At 41.9% G+C, this 15,215-nt stretch overlaps 1 protein-coding gene across 1 annotated transcript; it reads right to left on the bottom strand.

Annotated features, from left to right (window-relative positions):
- Positions 1–9,493: 9,493 nt before the first annotated feature.
- LOC134519404 (pancreatic alpha-amylase) lies at positions 9,494–15,215 on the bottom strand. The gene is made up of 10 exons (XM_063343522.1): positions 14,975–15,215; positions 13,060–13,206; positions 12,653–12,850; positions 11,735–11,965; positions 11,207–11,340; positions 10,999–11,121; positions 10,782–10,881; positions 10,457–10,578; positions 10,222–10,347; positions 9,494–9,904 (listed from the first exon to the last, which is right to left on the bottom strand). The coding sequence occupies exons 1-10, from the start codon at positions 15,140–15,142 to the stop codon at positions 9,715–9,717; spliced, it is 1,539 nt and encodes a 512-aa protein (XP_063199592.1). The 5' UTR covers positions 15,143–15,215; the 3' UTR covers positions 9,494–9,714.

Here is a 15,215-nt window from a genome sequence, read left to right as displayed (position 1 = left end):
CATCATTTTTGAGGAATAGAAGAGGGACTAGGGAGAATTTAGACTGAGGGTATTTTACCATGTAAAGGGTATTGGGCTTCAGTAAAAAAAAATCTCCACTTTTTCACTCATTTGTTAGGATAAGGGTGAATTAAAATTCCATCTCACTGCAAAATCATACAAGCATTTTAAAAGTTGAGATTAGAACTCAATATAAAAATAAGACTCATTTTTTCAAACATTTTAAAGGGAAATATGCATAAACCAGAAAGATTACTGTATGTGATCATCCTGGTCTCAGTGCTATTTTTTTTTTTTTTTCACACTGATGTCTACTTGATCTTAATGAAAATTCTGGTTGCACAAGAAGTATGAGACTGGAGCATTGATTATCCCAGAAATAAAACCTTATTTGCTAATTCAGATCCCTAAACAGTTATAGCAGAAATCCAACATAATGGGATCTATAAATATTTCATATAATTTCCAGCTAAGTGTCTATATCCATACACACACACATCCCCCAATATATATACACACACATAGAGACATATGCTTATATGCTATTTGATTTTACTTTAGTCAGACCACTTGTTTTTAGGGTAGAAGGTTACACTGAAAGAAGGTTATACCTGCAATGATTACAGGTTAGCTAACAAAGTTTATAAGTGCATACGTATCAGATCATGTGAGGCCAAAAATCTACTGAATCATGCAGGATTCGAAAAATTCTATTGCTAAATTTTTGTGTCTACCTAGATAAAAATGAGGAAGGGGAAAAGGAGAGTAGCTTTCATTTGGTGACAGTGGATTTAATTCTAAATACACTACACTGACATTCAGCATACACTTAGTTTCTCGGCTACTGATAGGAAATATTGTCGGGGGAAAGACAAGACATTATTTAAGGTGATTAGAGAGTCATGAACTATAACATAAAAATGTAAATTTTAGCTTACTGATAGACAGAAATCTGCCCATAAAGTCCATTAGGCAGTTGAGTAGCTTTTCAAAAGAAGTCACTGATGCATCAACAAAGCTATGTTCAAAGTAGACCAGATAAAACACTTAAGAGATAAGTGGAGAGGATCATCTGGTAATTATAATGCAACTGAAATGACCCCAATGGTCTTATCCAACCTTCTGATCTCTAAGTGTGGGATAAACAGAATGTGGCATTTGAGTGTGAAGATCGAATGAACAGAAAGCCACCTGTGACACTAGAATAATATTTTTCCAAAGTCAGCAGACATGGAAAGAACAATTGTATTGCATCTGTGTCAAATGGGAAGACAGTAGTAGTAATTCATGGCTGGATTACATGATGTTCCCTTCTTTTAGAAAAACACAGCCCTCCACAGTGAAGTTTCATCACTTCTCCAGTTTGTCAGCTTTGTAAATAAGCTGCAGACTTGTTGAGACAAACTTTCTCCAAACTCATGTGAGGTGAGAAAATGACTTGACTGGTTGTACAATGAGTTTATGATACAGAGTGCCACAAGGGGATACCAGCACAGACAATACATGGCTTTCCTCATGAAGAAGGGTAGAAGGCATTTGTAGAAAATCAGGAAAGTGATTTTTATGGCAGCTATTTTGACTTCTGTTTTTGCATATGTAGGGACTTCTAAAGCAGAACTGCCACTTTCACTTCCCTTGGCAAGCACCAGAGTACTTATCTAGAGACCATAACTTAGTTTATGATATCAAGGCTGGCGATGAATGTGGTAGCTATTATATGTAAAAGATGGATAATTTAAAAAAAAAATCTGTGGAAGCAGATACTGAAATGGATTCCAAAGAAAAGTAGAAAACTAGATCCAAATCCAGTGCTCAAATTTTTCTCCCACACTTCCTTTTGTCTTGTATCATCTGAGGTCTCCTATCAAGAGGTTTTAACTCCATTCCTCTTACATAGCGTACAAACCTGCAAAATGTGGCAGTCTATTTGTCAGCACAAGGTCATTACTTTTATTTTTGTAGAGTAAATAGACAATTTGCTACAGGTTACAGCATCATAAAGTTCTATCACAGCTGTTCTAAGATATAATTTATTTTCCCAGTTAAAGCATGAAAGTCCTATCTGCAATACATAAACACGGTGCTTGCTAATCCATTTGCTTTAGTCCTGTCTTTTCGTTGTTTCAATCATATGTAATTCCTACCCATGGATACAGGGTTTGGTGCTCTAGACAAGTCATCCAGAAGGAGTTTGCCTAGTTTTTGTCTGTGTTCTATCTTGTTATCTATCATTTGTTCATCTTGTCAATATCATGTTTGTCAACATTGGTACTCATTCTAGCTTAGCACCTATGTAATTGTTCTGCCTTGCTGCCTGTCCACCACTGGCTACTCTGTTCTCTCACTGTCATCACTGTGCAAATCAGATGTCTGTTGCTGACTGCACTGTCTAGTGAAGGGTAGGTGAAAAGTGCACAGAACCCAGATCGAGAAAGCTAGAGCTTTTTTCCTTATGCATCATTAGCCTTTATTGCCTCTGTCACTGCTAGACTCCATTAAGTGTCCTCTGTTCAGAGGAACTTGTTTGAGTTGCAGTGAGATTAGTTCATGAAAATCCACGTTCACTCTGTGCCAGTTTAGCCACCCTAGGGTCTATTTCAACAGAAAGGTTCTGATGTGTTATTGATCCCTCTGTTCTCTTGCTGCAGCTTCACAGTAAGATATTGTCCTGCCGTTTTCTACCAGACCATGCAAATTATATATGTTTAAATACAATCAAAATGGTGGTCACAAATGCTGAAAAGCAGGAGAGTAAGAGACAAATGTTGAGATATTCTGATGTCTGTAGAGAGATGTGGATGTGTGTTTGTGAAGCTACCATCATTTCCAAGAAACCTCCATTTAGGAACATGCTATGCTTCCAATTGTATTGCTTTGTGGGAAGCATTAGTAGGTTTACAGACCAAGGCTGCGGGTACATTTGTTGTGCTTTTAACAGTGGGCTGTGACACCATGACTTCTTATCAAATGCTTGTTTACTTCACTTTTCATGCTAACTAAGGCTATACAAGAGGACGGCACAGGAAAAAAACCAAACCAAACCAAACCAAAACCAAGAAGAAAACACGGGGGGGGGGGGGGGGAGAAAGGAAAAGCCAAAATTACCCTTTTTGCAGTGGTGTTAATCTGCCCAGTTCAATGTTCTTTGCCTCTTCTTTTTGTTGTTACTAAACATTATGACTGGCAAGATTCAACTTGATTAGTAGCTAACGACCTAAATTCAGTCAATGGCTGTTTTGCAAGTGAACATTTTTATCCTATGAGCTCAGGGAAAAATTATTTAAGCTTAGTCTTGACAATTCCCAAGACATAGATATGCTTAGAAAAATCATAAAGGCAGAAGACTTTGGACAATAATGTTGTAACAAACAGTTCATTTTAAATACAGACAATTTCCAATACTTAAAATATACCACAAGGTCCTGCAAGATAAGGAATCAAAATTTTGGTGGCTACTTCCCACACACACTGTAAGACAATGGCTCAGGAATAATACCAATGTAAATATACCATGTATATGTAAATTAGGCCAATATCTGAATGTTCAATATTGTAAACATAACGAGTTCCCTGTAGCCATCTTGCCCAAATTCTAAAGGTTAATTTTCTTTGAGGGAAGACCCTCATGCTCCACAGAATATTCAGAACATTGCAGAAATTAGCATCCACAGTTATTACCATTTGTCAACTACAAACACACAGAAATTGCTAAGCTTCCAAAGGCTTTCTTCACAACTGAAATAAATGAAAAATAAAATATGATGGTAGTGGTGTATGTTTACCATGACATCACCCTTTTTGGGCGGGGGTGGGTGGGGAGGAAAAAAAATAATCCTAGGAATCAGGAAGTATAATGCAGTTAATTTAGCTGGTTAGTTCTCAGTCTTGGTGCCTGGACAATGTAATCTAATTCTTAGTTTAAGACCAAGGAACACCATGGAATTTCATTCTCTGACAAATGCTTGGTATTTCTATTTTCAACTCAAAAGTGCCACAGACTCTCTCATGTTTTACTGCTCTCCTACAGGGTGTAAGTCACTTTCTTAATCATACACTAAATGCTCTGGGTGTTGATCCCAGAGCACTTAGTGTGGCAACTGGATGAAAACCCAAGCACTTTCACTTTCACTCTAGTAACTGGAGATAATTCACCACTATGACCTCAAACAGTGCCACCGGAATATTTATGACCAAGACCTTTGTATTAAATGCCATTTGAAAAGCAATGTATTTAGTAGCATTTTTTCTAGTAGCATTCTTTCGTACCACCATTCTGATTTAGCATTAAGGCAAAGTGAAAATTGCCATGGCATGAAACCATTTGCTAAGGAAATATCTGTATGTTGTTCAGAATACATTGTGCAGTGAGTCTAATAGACTAAAAGACTGTTAAAAACACAGATTGCAGATAAAGGAACCAAACACACGATGAGCAATTACAAAGTTAGTGTTATGTGGTGAGCTTTTCATTTGTTTCCCTTTAAAACATGAAAACTTGAGTAAAATTTTCACAGTCTCTATAAAAAAAGACAATAGACTGCTAGCTTCCCTTTACAGAACTCTTTCTTCTGTTCGAAAAATAACAGTGATTCAGGGAAATAATAAACTGACAGAGGCATGCAGAGCTGAACAAAAGTTTCCATTTTTGCTGTTGCATTGAGCTGAGAAAATATATTGCCATGAATAATTCGGTAAACTTAACATTTTGGTCCACTCATAGACAATCAACTAGAAGTTCATGGTTTTTCTAATATCACTGTTTATTTCACCTTATCTGACAAATACATAATTGTAACTCTGTGTATTAAAACCACTAAAAGGACAAAACATCTTGTGATGTATCAGACCCATCATTTCTCTTTTCTCATCGGGTGACTGTGAAAGTGTTTATTGCTTAAATGTGTCTATATATATATATAACTTAAGTATTCATGAGCAGTTGCACATACAAGTAGCCATTCACTTTGTTTTATTGTGCATCACTTCCATTAAATTCTGATCACTATTATGCTGAAAGTTACATGTAGAGACAGAAATATGATGAGAAATAAAAAAGAAAAAGAGAAAGGGAAAGAGAAAGAAAAAGAAAACAAAAAAGAAAATGAAAAAGAAAACAAAAAAGAGAAACAAAAAGAAAAAGAAAAAGAATAAACAAGAAAAAGAAAGAAAAAAGAAAAAGAAGGAAAAGGAAAAAGTATGAACAAACGTACAAACTTATTATGCACTTATAGAATCAGAGATTAATTTAGACTGAGACAACTATTTCTTCAGTTTATCAATTTACTTGCTTAGCTCCTTTAATCTCTTCCCAGTGACTGCTGCTTATGGGCCATAACATGCTCTGAGATGGCATCTTCATACATTGCATAACAAATCAGCTCCAAATAACTTTCTTGAAACTGAAAACCTGGAGAAAAACAAATTCAACTTCAAAGCTGGTGATTTTATTGGGACTTACAGAAGATAAAAGATATCATCAGAAAATTCTTATTGCCTGGAGTCAGTCCCTTAAAGTGTGAGCTTTCACACTACCAGTATGTTCTATGATTACAACAATCTGATGTTTGTGTGCAGAATTCTACTAGATATGGACAAGTACAATTAATTAAATAGAAAAATATAAGTTACTCTTCATTGGTTTTGCAAGTGTTAACTGTTCAGGATCTAACATCAGCCCCAAGACTTTCTTAGTGTTGAAATGACAGAAGTTAATGGTCAACTAGAGGACCATAATAAAGTTTACAACAAGAATTGGTAAAGTCTTAAACTTTCTCTGTAAAACCATTTAACTACTGTTCCTAAAATGTTCTTTAAGGGATATCATTGCCAATAATGGATACTTATAGACCATCTAGGTGAAATACGTCAAGGGATTTTTCTCATACTTACACTGCAAATTAATTATCTCTTCATTGATCTTCCTTCTGTTCCAGTCTACTCCCTTAAATGCCTCCATATGTTGTATGTCACAAAACAAACCATGCTCGAACAACATGCTGATATACACAAAGTTCTGCTTAGTTTGAATTACAATACGTGTGAAATGTAGCTCTTCCAAATCAGACCATTATAGGCTTCGTATTGCTTGAAGAAGGTAGGTACAGGACAGTAGTTAACAGTCTCATTCCACTCTTGCTCCAGCACAGTATAAAGAAAATACCCAGCTTGTTTTCTATTGAAAGGTTTCCTCAACATTCACCATTGGTAACTAAGTTACTTTACCATTTAGTGTACCATAAATGCAAAGGCTTCCATACGATCATCATTGCTTTGGGTGTTGTTTGTTTTCTACATTGTCCAAGAGGTAGACTTAGATTAGGTATTAGGAAGAAATTACATACTCTGAGGGTGGTGAAACACTGGAACAGGTTGCCCAGAGAAGCTGTGGATGCCCCATCCCTGGAAGTGTTCAAGGCCAGGGTGGATTGGGGCTTTTAGTAACCTGGTCTGGTGGGAGGTGTCCCTGCCCAGGGCGGGGAGGTTGGAACTAGAGGATCTTTAAGGTCCCTTCTAACCCGAACCATTCTATGATTCTATGACACTATATTTCTGTAAAAACTAAAATTGTTCAAACAGTAGAGGTGAAAATGTGCTTCTTATAGGCTGCAACATTTCATGTGGGTTTCCTATCTCACAAACCAAACAAATATGAAGAACATGCCGTCTTCATGGCTGCCTGAATCTAAAATGTTTCCTCTGAGCTTTCCAAAAAGCACAAAGGAAGAGCTGACTAGGACCAAAATGGTCCTTGGCATGTGAGACAAGAGGCAGAAGAGCAGGAAAAGCATAACTGTGGCAAAAGCACAGGGAAGTACAGTACAAGAGAGTAGAACAGAGGGCAGCTGGACCAGCCAAACCAGAGCCAAAAGAAGGAGGCAAGAAAGGCAGGTTTCTCACATATGCTGATACCTTATTTCTCATATGTGAAGATGGACAGATTAACCTTCTGCCCTACAAATATCAACTGTGTGGTTCCTCATGACGCAGCGACTGCATTCATACTCTTCTGCAGTGGAGGAATTGAAAAGGAAATTCTATAACAGAACTAGTTAAACTTCTCTGGAAGAGAAATCTCATAGATCCCAAAGGAAAAAAAAATCTATTACAATTCGTCGTCTTTCTTCAATGCACTTTAAAACTAGTGTGATAACCTGATAGTATGTGAAAAAGGTAATAGTATTTACCTTTTCTTGGTCAAGTTTCTTCCAATCAGCTACATGGCATATCCCTAAAAATGGAAATATTTATTTTTATGTGCTTAATCCCAGCTGGTTAGGTTGGGGGACTTTTTCCGTGTTTAAATTCTAGACCAAATTTCAAAATAAAATATAAAATCAAGAAGAGAGTGTACCTGGAAAACTCAAACCTTGGCATGAAAATAAAAACCAAGTCTAATTTAAACCATTAATTTTTTTTATTTCTAGGGTTTGAGATATTATTTTGAAAGGCTTGAGACTGACAATATTACAACAAAATTTAGAACATCAGCCTATAATAGGTTTTGACACTACTCAAATTCACTGTGTGGCCAAAGAAAGTGAGGACTACTTTGCAAAAGAAAATGAAATATTGCATAATGCCCACAAAATTCTAAAATCTTACACTTGAGCAAATCTGTTAAACATCCTGTTGTGCCCCAGCAAATGCCTTATGTTAAACTTGATAAATTTCAAAACAGGTTTTAACATTTTCATTTATTACTGGCATGCAAAATTAAGGCCTTAGTTACATCACTTTACATACAGTAGCAATAGAAATAATAAAATTAATGATAGAAATTTCCTAGGGTTAATAACATTTGGAAAAACTTAAAGATCAACAGTAAAACTGACTGCAACTCTAGGTTTCATGGCTCATCTGAAAGACCTGGTATTGCTCGGGATGACACTGTTGCTTTCTTCAGCGTCTTTGTGCTCAAATTATAAAGCTGTGCCAAAAATCTTGAAATAAGAAGAACAAAAAACAAAGTCTGGATGCAGATCCGGTTCTTTCAAAGCAGTGAACATCTGGCCCACAAAGTTTTACTTACAGCTAAGGAAACTGTCTCATGATTTCTTTTTCTCCACCATGTATTTAATTCTGCTGTTAAATGCAGAGCTATCTGAATCTACATCAGGCAAAACACTCACTGCACTCCAATGTAGTTAAAAAGCGGATCCACATATGTTCACAAGCACAGACATACCCTTCGCCATATTCAGCACCTCCTGTTTATTTATGGACACCTCAGATCTATGTGTGTCATTTCAATCATTTGCCACAATAGCTGGCGGGCTTGGGGGTGGCTTCATCATTTTAAGGGCAGACTATTACATTTGGGATTAGGTAACATCTGAATAATAGCTGGCACAGAATCACACACTTCCTGAGGGTTAGAGCTGAATGCATGGCTTAAACAAACAAGGGTACAGTAAACCAAAAAGAGCTGGCAGTGCCAATCTATTTCAAAGGGGCAGGAGGCTTCCCTGACCTGACCCAAAATGACAGCTTTGCAATGGCTATTAACACCCTGACACATGGGTCTCCTGGCGCTTGACACCGCTCCAGCGAGCGGATCCAGGGGCTGTGTTTTGCCAGCAGGCCCCTGCCCTCAGCCAGGCGGCGCTGGCCACAGCGAGCAAGGCAGACAGGCGGCAGGGCCAGCCTCTGCGCCAGGGACACGGCCTGGCCCCTTCCTGCCACACCAGCACGGCCTTGCCAGACACTCCGAGCCCTTGCGCACAACCGCCGCCCCCGGCACCCGGGCACACTCTCTCCCGCCACAAAAGGCAAACAGCCTTAAAAGTGCACCTTGACCTCAACGGTAATAAATCCCAGCATTCCTCTTCCACTTGCCCCTCCACACTGGCTCGCAACGAGGACTTTTGGCCAAGCAGACATTCTGACTGAAAGCAAAGGCTGCACTCTCGCATTTACCTCAGCAGTTCCTCGCGCCTGACAAAGAAATTGGGAAAGCCGACGGGACTGTGCTCCGTCTGTGTAATTCTCCGAGCTGTTACACAATGAGCAAGCCTAACGCACCACAGGGACTAGAAGATGCCGTGCTTCAGCCACCCTCAGGAGGTCCAGACGATGCTGGCACATACAGCGTGCTTCTCAGACACCTTTGGAACAGCCACAGGGAACGCTCGTTTGCAGCAAGCCAGCGCGGCTAACAACGGAAGGTCTGTGGTTTTGAGTTGTACAGGCACAGACTGACTGCGGACCAGCAACCCGCTGCATCCGTGGATGTCACAGGCTGGAATAACCGACTGGCGCAGCCCAGCTTCCTCTGCTGACCCAGACCCCGGGGCTGCTTTGTCCCAAGGAAGGGATAAGCTGTCTGTGTGCGTAGGCACTGCTCGTAGCTGAGCGCCCACAGTGTGGCTGCCCTGGCGTACAGATCTGCGTGCGTGTATCTGCCTTGGAAATGCCGCATTTTGACTTCCCCAGGTGGTGGTTCGGGTTCTTTTTATTTACTTTATTTTCCCCCGTGTTTCTGTGATGTGGGAAATGGAGTGTTGCATTGAGATAAAACCCACCGCTGCATTGCCGCTTGTTATGATGTGATGAAGTTACAATCCAATTCATGAAGGGATAAAGCATTACTCTTGAATTTGATTGCCATTTATTATTCACTAGATACAGAGAATCAGTCATGATCGAACACCAGGGAATCGCACCTGGGATAACAATAAATGTGCAGACCAAACAAAGAAGGAGGTTTCTCCTGAGTTATAACTTGGCATCAACGTGAATTGCAACGAAGGGATCTTCGTCACTGTTGCTGATCTGGAAATTAGCCATTCCATCACCAGAAACATACACCTGCTTCCCAGTACATTTGTTGTCCTCCTTTTGTCCAGAAATAACATCACAGTAGGTACCAGCAGGCAGTCCAGTTTGCAAATAGACGTTCATATTCCTGTGTGAAAAGAAGTGACCTCTATTTACCCAGTGTTTTCAAAACAGATCTTTCAAACTGGGTACAGGATATTTGAACCTGATGTTACTCCCTTACTTTGAAGGGCAATGAAAAGTGTGACCTTTCTAATCCTATCCGTGCTTTCTTCCCTACACTCCCATTTTGGGTCTCTAGGCCTGGCATGCAACTGAATGACTCCAGCTCAGGCTGTGGTGATCTCTCTCATCAGGAGAGGAGGATATTCCCCTTCCCATCAGTATTGCTGATGAGGTATGCTATGCTTCTCTCTGGGGACGTGGTCTCTCCCACTGACTTACCAGTCATCATTATTGAAAACGATGAAGCCTTTATTACCACGGCCAAAAGCTACTTGATTGCTGCCGTTGTCCCACCAGTTGGAGAAAGGTTGACCGTCCACCACATTACGGAAGATAACCATGTTCCTGAAAATGCAAGGAATGGCGGTCATCGGGGCTGCAGGAGCTCTAAAGCCACCAGGAACATCAAGCAAAAGCACCTGCTTTTACTCGGTTTTTCTCCACAGTGTCCTACTTTATTTGACGCCAGCGATGTTCACAAACCCAGTCGTTGCCACAGGTAGTGTCTGGATTGATTGTAACAGCCTTCGTTGATCCATCCGAGTTACTTGGGGGTCCAACCCAGTCATTCACGTCCTGCAATTGTAAATTTACATGCTTACTGGCAATGCAGAGAGCCCGTCTGTAGAGAAAAGCTAGATGCAGCATCAAACTTCCACCTGACAGATCCAACATGGGACAGAGAAACGGCTTAACAAATGTAAATCCACTGGACTGCTTCTCTGGCCTTGTTCCGATCCTTACGCACCAGGAACGTATCTTCAGCACCACAAGCTTACCCGTCCATTTACAAAATATCTTGGCCAGCGAAAACTTGACATCACACGTGTGAATCCGTACGGATGAGCAAGCATAAAACCAACTCCCATTTTATAAAGCCTGTTTGTTAGACGGAAAAAAAAAGCAATGAGACGTGGAAAGGGAAACTGTGCCAGAGACCAGATAGACACACAAGCAAAAGGAAGAAGCATCACCCAGACAAGAGCAATCCCTTACCTGGCGTCCCAGAAGGTTAGAATGGAAGCTCCACCGGCTCCGTGCCCCCGCTGGTTGTCATGATTATCCACAAAGACCAGGGCTCTGTCGGAAGGCATAAAGCCCCAGCCTTCTCCCCAGTTCCTAGACAAAAGCACAAAGACTTGAAGCTCCTCTGCCAACCGGTGTATCCCCCAGATAAGTCACATCACATCAGCCTCATCCTTACTTTAAGTAGGCCATCTTTTCTCCGTTCCACTTGCGGATCACTGTCCCCAGCTTTGCACCGTATTTGAATTCTGTCACTCGGCCATTTCCAAAGTAGTCACTGCTTTTGATCGGCTCTCCGCCCAAGTCAATTACCTGGTACACGAAGGAAAAACTGTGCATCTCTTCTCCTCTCACATTGATAAGAAATGCAGTGTACATGCCTCAACATTACTTCTTGCTTTACATTGAGAGAAAAAATAGTCAGGTATGTTTATTTCTGCTGCGCAGGTCAACCCAAAGGCAATCTAATACATGACGGACACATGTAAAAACATGACTGAAGGAAAAAAAAGGTAAAGTTGAATGACATTCTTTTGTGGAGGCATTCTTAAAAAGCAAAACTACTTATGTCTGCAGGGCTGCTGCAAACAAATGGATAGCTCTTTCTGGGGTAAAGTTGGATGAAGATGTCTCCGGCGTTCCACTGAAGGAGGGAGATAAAAGAGATACCAAAAGACAATCATAAAGGAAAAAACGTGGAGATTACCTCCTGGTAAATGAAAGGTTTTGTTCCTGGAGAAAACCATTCAGTATTTAGATCTTTCAGCTTGTCCAGAAATGCCTTCATGTCCCCAGGCCACATATGCTTGGCAGCATCAATTCGGAAGCCGGCTACACCAATATCAATGAGGTAGTTCATGTACTCAGCAACTTTCGAGCGTACGTAGTCCTTCTCCAGAGCCAGATCAAGAAGGCTAGACAAGCGGCAGTCCCGGACCTGGGTAATGAAAAACACAAATGTTGCGGTGCCACTCTGTCAGCTTTTAAAACCTTTCATTGAAATGTTTGCCTCAAATCAATTCTGCTTGGATATCTCATTTGCATAGAAGAGAATTATGCCAAGGTCTGCACCAAGACATAGGAAAATTTACTATACATCTCAATACTCAGGGTAGGACACTTGGTGAAGGATATCACCTCCCTGTGCAGATGTCATCAGAATTGAGAATGAGAAAGGGAATTGCTGTATTGTTGCAAAGCAGATGAAGGAAGAGCAGTAACCTCCAGAAAGAACTGCCACATGTTCCATCTACAAGAAGAGTGAGTCACCCAACCAGGCTACCACCTTGCATTGCTGTCAGTTTTCCAAGGGAGCTCCTTATCAACATCAGCTGAGTTTGCAAGCTATAAGAAAGAGCTTATTGGGCTCAGCTCAGGAGCAAACTCCCACACATGCCCACGTGAAATGTGGGAGGAGGGTTCTTGATTTCTCAGTACTTAGAATATTTTGCATCAGGAGTACCTTTACTGTACCTAAGTTCACTACTTCATTCACTTGTCAGGTGACTAAGCACACATTTTGTAAGAAACTGCTCCCTTTGTTTGGCCTTACTGTAATGTTTACACAACAGGTTAAAAAAAAAAAAAAGGAAAAAGATTTCAAACTTTTGCCAGTGAAAGTTACCTGATATATATCACCATAATTTTCAATTTCTCCACTTCCACTTCGACATTTGCCATCATTAAAATCCCAACCAGAGTATGGCACAGCTGGAAAATCTCTGTTCCCAGCGTTAAAATAGCTTCCACAGGTAGAATGAGTGCCTGAGCCACCTGCAGCCCCACACATGTGGTTGACAACAGCATCCACATAAATACGCACCTGGAAAAGCAAGAAGTGCATTTCAGTATGTTTTGTAATGATGGTGACGTGCTAGCCAGAACCAGAGCTTGACATCACTATTAATTCGCTCTTTTTTGCCCCTTCAGCTTATTCACAATTTATGCCTCCTTTGAGGACAGCAGCAGTAGCTTCCCTCAGCTGATACAGCACTTCTTGCCATAGCAGGTACAGGTTTTCCAGGCACTTACCCCAACATTGTTGCATCTGGTCACCATATCTCTGAATTCATTTTCATTTCCTGATCGAGTGCACAGCTTGTAGCTGACAGGCTGGTATCTTTCCCACCAGGGTCTGTTCGGGTTAGTAAGGACAATATTTTCATTTGGAGGTGAAACCTGCAGATGAAATTATGTACTTTAATAAGAAATCGGTTGGTTTTATTTCAACATTTTTTAAGGGCAAAATCCGCACTCAGTACCTCTGCCCTCAGAGGCAGGCTAGTGCCCAGCCCAGTCTCTCTCTCTCTCACAGCACAAGCTCAGGGCTGGGAGGTATCTGTCTTGTCGACTGACAAGAAAGAAGTTTTCTTTTGCTTCTGTGGACTGCCCAGGTCCAGCATGGGCCTGTTTTCCAGGACCTATGCATGGGAGGGCTGAAGCCAAGGGAATTATTTTTACTTGGAATACCAACATCCTGAGGAAAGCCAAAACTCAATGCTTATGTGCTTCCCTCAGAACAAGGCAAAGAGGAAAACTTAGCTTTGCAGGGGAAGCGTTTCAGAGGAAAGTGAGCCCCTTTGTAACTGCTCTGCTAGAGATACAGCATCATTCATTGGCCCAGCAGGCTCTAGGGTTGCATCTAACAGCAGTTACTCCTTCCATCCCCCCTCTACAACACCAGTGTTCCTTGGAGTTGGCTGTCTCCAGCTGTGGTGGCTTGACCCTGGCTGGATGCCAGACACCCACCAAAGCCACTCTGTTTTACTCCCCTTCTCAGTTGGACAAGAGGAGAAAAAGTACAATCAAAGGCTCATGGGTCGAGATAAGGACAGGGAGATCCCTCGGCAATTACTGTCACGGGAAAAATAGACCCCACTTGGGGAAATTAGTTTTATCTATTACCAATCAAATCAGAGTAGGGTAATGAGCAATAAAACCCAATCTTAAGACACCTTCCCCCTCACCCCTTCTTCCTGGGCTTTACTCCCAAGTTTCTCTACCTCCTCCCCCCCACAGCAGCGTGGGAGGATGGGGAACAGGGGTTGTGGTTAGTTCATCACACGTTGTTTCTGCAGCTCCTTCCTCCTCAGGGGGAAGGCTCCTCACACTCTTCCCCTGCTTCAGCGTGGAGTCCCTCCCATGGGAGACAGTCCTCCACAAACCTATCCAATGCGAGCCCTTCCCACAGACTGCAGTTCTTCACAAACTGCTCCACCGTGACTTCCTTCCTTGGGATGCAGTTCTTCAGGAACCAACTGCTCCAGTGTGGGTCCCCCGTGTCACAAGTCCTGCCAGCAAACTTGGCCCAGCATGGGCTCCTCTCTCCACAGGGCCACAGGTCCTGCCAGAAGCCTGCTCCAGCCTGGGCTTCCTGTGGACTCACAGCCTCCCTCGGGTATCCACCTGGTCCAGCGTGGGAGCTGCAGGTGGATACCTACTCCTACATTAACCTCCATGGGCTGCAGGCAGTTATCTCCTCCATCATGGACCTCCATGGGCTGCAGGGGGACAGCCTGCCTCACCATGGTCTTCACCACGGGCTGCAGGGGAATCTCTGCTCCAGCGCCCGGAGCACCTCCTCCCCCTCCTTCCCCACTGGCCTTGGCGTCTGCAGAATTCTTTCTCTCAGATATTCTCATGCCTCTCTTCAGCTGCAGTTGCACAGGGTTTTTTTCTCCATTCTTAAATATGTTATCCCAGAGGTACTACCGCTGTCACTGAGTGGCTTGGCTTTGGCCAGCAGCAGGTCCATCTTGGAGCCAGCTGGCATTGGCTCTATCGGACATAGGGGAAGCTTCTGGCATCTTCTCACAGAAGCCACCCCTTTAGCCCCCCCACTACCAAAGCCTTGCCATGCAAACACAATACACCAATTCAGGAATTTTGATTTATTCGTTGAATGTTACAATAGCATTTTCCTACCTACTCAGAAGAAACAACTTACCTGAACTCCTCCAAATCCATTGGGAGCTAAATAGCGTTCACACTCAAGAGCAATATCTGCCCAGCGCCATTCAAAGAGATGTACGATAGACGTCCTCCCAGAAAGAGTATTAGGGCTGTACTGTGCCCAGCAAAACCCGACAGCTGCGAGGAGGAGGAGGACTTGCATGATGCCTTCGGTATAAAGCTGTGATCTCTCCACTGGCAATTTATACTCCTTCTAGATGACGCCGTTCCGATTG

This window comes from Chroicocephalus ridibundus, chromosome 8 (genome assembly GCF_963924245.1).
Source record: "Chroicocephalus ridibundus chromosome 8, bChrRid1.1, whole genome shotgun sequence".
Lineage (NCBI taxonomy): Eukaryota > Metazoa > Chordata > Aves > Charadriiformes > Laridae > Chroicocephalus > Chroicocephalus ridibundus.
This window is presented reverse-complemented; position numbering and strand designations above follow the sequence as displayed.